This window comes from Alosa sapidissima, chromosome 16 (assembly GCF_018492685.1).
Source record: "Alosa sapidissima isolate fAloSap1 chromosome 16, fAloSap1.pri, whole genome shotgun sequence".
Lineage (NCBI taxonomy): Eukaryota > Metazoa > Chordata > Actinopteri > Clupeiformes > Clupeidae > Alosa > Alosa sapidissima.
The window spans coordinates 20,742,975-20,748,327 of NC_055972.1; the positions used below are offsets into that span (position 1 = coordinate 20,742,975).

Sequence of the window (5,353 nt, forward strand, 5' to 3'; positions counted from 1 at the left end):
TTGGATTGAATTGTAATTGAATAACTTGATGATTCAAGATAATATTGAAGATAAGATAAGACTGATTGATTGATTGGCAGTAGATGCTGTAGTCGTATGCTATGGGTGCTGTTCCTCTTGATCTCTCTCTCTCTCTCTCTCTCTCTCTCTCTCTCTCTCTCTCTATCTAAGCGCTTTCAGACATATGTGTAAGGACCGGAGGTTCTGCGGATGTTAAACGGTGGGGCCGTATATCTGAACGACATAACCGGTCATATGGAAGTCCGAATTTAGCCGGTTGTTCTACTACTCCCCCCCCCCCCCCTTAGTATTTCCTCCGGACATTATGTAAATGTGCTGTGTCTGAACGAGGCGTAGAACATGCGGTTAAAATTCACACCTTGTGAGAGGGTGTGTTGGTGACGTTTCTTTCGTGCGTCCATGTGGTTAGGTCTGACTTAAATGCCAGTGTTATGATGGAGTGGCATGTGCTGTCCAGAAAATCTCCGACCTGGAAAGATGCAGACATCACGGAGCTACTGTTCATGAGGGCATACAACATTTTGATAGAACACATGAAGGGAATGGCACGTTGTAGCCTTCAACTGCATGGCAAGGCCAACAAATTCAAAAGACTGATAAGCAGAAGGCGCTGTAAAGGCAGTAGCCTACAGCGACGTCGTTGACCGACAATAACAGGAGTATTTAATAAATTGTTAGCCAACACGGTTTTCTGTTCATTGATAGCCTTCTCATGGCCTGCTGAGCTAGCTGATATTTGTTGAGCATATATGCCTAGAGAAAATTAAAACAAAGAAAACCCAACTTTGTTCCAAGCTCCTTACGTGTCCTAAATGCAATAGACACATGGGGAGAGGATGCTTTTGGAAAAAAATAAACCATGAAAAAACGAACACCTTCACTGTTATGTTAGTATTTTGTTTGTTGCTTAAAAACGTTGTATGGTGGCCTTGAAGTCTTGAGTTAGCCTACTGAATTGGCTGGTAGCCTAACATAAAGTTTGTGCATGCTCTCTCTCTCCAACGCAAACCAGATTCTGGTACAACGTTGAAAACAGATAAATGTGTTTATTCGAAGCACACATACAAATAGTGTAGGTCAATTTCAAGTGCGCACATACATGACTAGCCTACGCTCAATAGATTTGTCTTCTTTAGCCTACATAATGCATAGGCTACACTTCGTAAACAAAAAGCAGCTGTGACAGGCAGCGGCCGCATATATTCTGCGTCATATCTCGTATCTTGTGAACTCTACAAGCCCCCACCCCTCACTCGACAACCACACAGAGATTCTGTAATGTGCGTGTATGCCGTTCACACATACGTACGTATAAGGTCAGTATAAGGTCCGCAGGTTAGCATCATATCTGAATCATCCGAAGGGTAGGACCTCCGTTTGACAAACCTCCGCATATACTCGGAGGTTATATCTGAAAGCGCTTTCTCTCTCTCTCTCTCTCTCTCTCTCTCTCTCTCACTCTCTCCTCTGTTTTTCCTACAGGGAGATTGCCTTCACCAGGCAGTTGCAGAAGCAGTCTCCTAAGCTGTGTCACTACTACCTGGGCTTCTACATTCACTCCTGTCCAAAGATGCGTTACAAGGTGAGTCTCCTCCCCAGCCCAGCTCACTCAGCCACACACACACACACCACGCACACACACGCACCACCACACACGCACACACACACACACAAACGTTCACTTTCACTTCTCACTTGGCCCCTTCTAATTGTCTGAAAACAAGTCTCATTGTCCTTCCCCTCTGTTTGAAATCTGTTTGTGTGTGTCTGCGTCTCCGCTTTGGACATGGCGTGCTGGAGATGTGGGTTTTGTTTTTGTTCTGCAGTCAGGTCAGCGATGTGTTGGGAGAGCAGCGCTCCGTGGTGTGTGTGTGTGTGTGTGTGTGTGTGTGAGGTGTTGAAGGTGCACTGGCTTTGCTGACTGACCGAGACAGGAAATATGCAGTCGTTGCTCTCTGACCCCCAGCACCACTCGCCGCACTCGCTCACTCCATCAACACAGCCAGCCCTCTCCTCTCATCCTCTCATTCCTTTAACACACTTTCTGCTGAGACTTCAGTTACTGTTCAGTGGACCATTAGCAGACATTGAGCCTCTTTTACACACTCTCTCCCAAAGCTCTCGAGAGCCATTACCCATCAGGCATTGGGGCAGAAAGGGGAGCTAACCAGGAAGGTGTGCCTTTTGGGTCGCGTGGATGTGGGGGTCTCCCGTCTCGCTTCCACTCCCCCCCACCCACGACCAATCGCTGTGATTGACAGGCCGTCGCCAACGAGAAAGGAACGCCTTCACAAGCGCAGCGGGTTTGTACCGTTCGTGCAGCCAGTGTTATTTTTAATCCCATCCCACATATCCCTGCACATCAAGAGTTTTATGCGCACATGTGGGATCTGTTCTTGGAAGAGCCGAGAAAGTGAGGGAGAGAGAGTAAAAGCGAAAGAGAGAGGAGCGAAGGAGTGGGGGAAGGAGGGAAAGAGAGGGAGAGGAGAAGGAGAGAAGGAGTGGGGGGACGGAGGGAAAGAGAGAGGAGGTGAGAATATGTCCTGTCCTGTGTTTTTATTACTGGGGTAGTACTCTGCAGGTTTCCCCACGCGGCGGGCTGAGAAGCGTTGAGGGGGAACGGTGACACCTGTGGAAGGTGTTAATCCCCCTCTCTTGGCTCGCTCTCAGCACCACTCCATCTGCTTCCCTCGTTCCGCAGAGTCCCCTCTGTCCTCACCGGCCGCAGGAGCCGCGTACGAGCAACATTCCTCCCTCGTCAATGACCACTGTGTGTGTGTGTGTGTGTGTGTGTGTTGTGTATTTGTTTGTGAGTGTGTATGTATTGTAGTCGTGTAGGTTTAGCCTCTGTAGGGACTACAGGGTGAGCTCAATTCCCTCCCCTCTGCTCTTTTTTCTCTCTCCCCTTTCATCCCCCCCCCCCCCCCCCCCGTCATTCCCTGCTCTGGTGTCTGAAGTAGTTGTGTCTGAACCTGAATGTTCTGGACCTGAAACATTGCTCATAAAGCATCCTCCAACACTAGTTTGTGTGTGTTTGCTTGGCATGGAGCCGACTGTAACATTTCACTGCATTGTATGTATGTGACCAATAAAATCTGCATCTGAATCTGAATCTGAATCCTCTGCTTTAGAGTTTTAGTGTTGGTGCGATAGATGGTGTAGGGTAAGCCCCTATGGAGGCCTGGTTGGGGTGAGCAGCCACAGGATGGAGGCCTGCGCTGGGGGGGGCTCCAGCGGTGGGAGGCCTGTGCTGGGGCTTAAGCCCTGGGAGGGAGGCCTGGTTTGGGGTAAAAAACCCACTGGAGAGAAAGGCCTGGCTAAGACTGGAGCAGGCATCACTCCACTGCTCGTGTGTTTTGCAGCGTCCCAAAGGTGCTTTTGTCCGGGCGTCCGACCAGAGCTGTGTAGCCGAGGCCATGTTGGTGCAGGAGAGAGGGAGGAGGAAAAGGAGGGAGGTGGAGAGAGAGGGAGGGGAGAGGAGAGGGGGGAGAGAGGGGGGGTACGAATACAACACAGGTGCAATAGAGTGAACTACAGCTTGACAACCATTCCACACACACACACACACACACACACACACACACGCACACATGGGGATGTGTGAGGGATGTGTGTTTTAGTGAGGTGAACAGCTGATTCATCCATAAGAGAGCAGCAGCAGCAGCAAGGAGAGGAATGTGAGTGTAAGGGATGAGCAGCAGGAGAGGTGGAGTATGAGTGAGAGGGCAATAGAGAGAGAGAGGGGGGGTACAGGAGGAGATGGGGGGAGAAAGGGAGAGAGAGGGAAGGAAGGAGGGAGAAGGGGGGAAGGAAGGGGAGGGAGGGGGGGTAGAAAGAGAAAGAGCGAGAGAGAGAGAGAGAGAGAGAGAAAGAGAGGGAGCAGACGGAGCTGCAGAAGCCATTAGTGGTTGAGGGAAAGGTCACTGAGGAGACTGCTACTGTAGTTGACAGCGGCATCAGGAGTGTGTGTTCCGCGTGTTCTCTCTGTGTGTCAGACACACACACAAACACACACACAACACACACACAGACGTGCTGAATTTGGTAGTTTTGGACAAGGGGTGCTAAGTCCCCCTCACTCCAGCTCGGACTAGACAGCCAAGAACTGTCCCATTCATCCTCCTCTTTATGTTGTCGTTCTTTCTTCACCTCTTTACTCCTTTCATCCCCTATTCATCTACCCCTCTATTCACACGTTTCCTTCTTCCTGTTCCTCCCATCCATTTTAATGCAGGGTTATTTATATTTTTGTTGTTTATTTGGGTCTGTTTGTGTGTGTTTGTGTCAGTGTGCCAGTGATCTGTTGTTTACAGGGTAATTCTGGTGTTCCATTTTACAGTGTTTGGGTGTCTGCAGTGTGTGCGTGTGAGGTGTGCGTGTGAGTGTGCGTGTGAGTCTGTGTGTGCGTGTGTGTGCGTGTGTGTGCGTGTGTGTGTGTGTGTGTGTGTGTGTGTGTGTGTGTGTGTGTGTGTGTGTGTGTGTGTGTGTGTGTGTGTGTGTGTGTGTGTGTTATATGCTAGTATATCCTCCAGACCTTGTCTGCATTGATATGTGCCTTGAATCCTGAGCAGCATTCTACTGCAGACAGTGTTGATAGAAACTCTTTCGCTTGCTCTCGCTCACTCACTCAAACTTTACTTTCTCACACAAACAAAAACAACACTCTGTCTCACTCTATCGTGTACACACACACACACACACACATATATACTCTTTCTCTCTAACACACACATATATACACACACACACACACCACACAACGCACGCACTCAGGTCTACATATGGAGTGCCACTCATCAGCTATTCACCACCTGCTTGTTCCCCCTACACCCTTTTGTCCTCGAGAGGACTGATGCAGGGTAGAAGGTTGTCTGTTTCCCACCTTAACACACACATACACACACACACACACACACACACACTTACTTGGCCTTAATGTTATATCCCTCCCTTCGGCAAAAAAAACAGTCATTCTCCTGCCTCTCTTTCTCTAGCACAGTTTTTTGGCTGGAAAAGTAACCTGCTCCGGTCTCACACATCAAGTGGCTGCCCTTCATATTTTATGTGTGTGCGTGTGCGTGTGCGTGTGCGTGTGCGTGTGCGTGTGCGTGTTGGATGATCTGCACCAAGTGGACCTCTACCTGCTGTGTTCCAACAAAGCCTCTCCACCATGTTCCCCCCACACACTCTCAAACACACACAGCCTGGTGCTCATCATGCTAAAAACACTCATTTTGAAACTCCATTGGATCGATCTCACGTGGGGCCTATGTGACCGTGGACAATCCTCGGGCCCCATAAGGTTGTGTCCAGACCCCTCGAACATTCTGTG

At 49.4% G+C, this 5,353-nt stretch overlaps 1 protein-coding gene across 5 annotated transcripts in view; it reads left to right on the forward strand.

The window, feature by feature from the left end:
* Positions 1–5,353, forward strand: part of LOC121685229 (arginyl-tRNA--protein transferase 1) — a 102,582-nt gene that overhangs the window by 46,484 nt on the left and 50,745 nt on the right. For all 5 annotated transcript variants that reach the window (XR_006023299.1, XM_042065637.1, XM_042065636.1 and 2 more), the window contains exon 10: positions 1,504–1,603. Coding sequence is in view for 4 of the 5 variants with exons in the window: in XM_042065637.1 (XP_041921571.1) it covers positions 1,504–1,603 (100 nt within the window). In the remaining variant the exon portion in view is untranslated. The remainder of the gene's footprint in view (positions 1–1,503; positions 1,604–5,353) is intronic.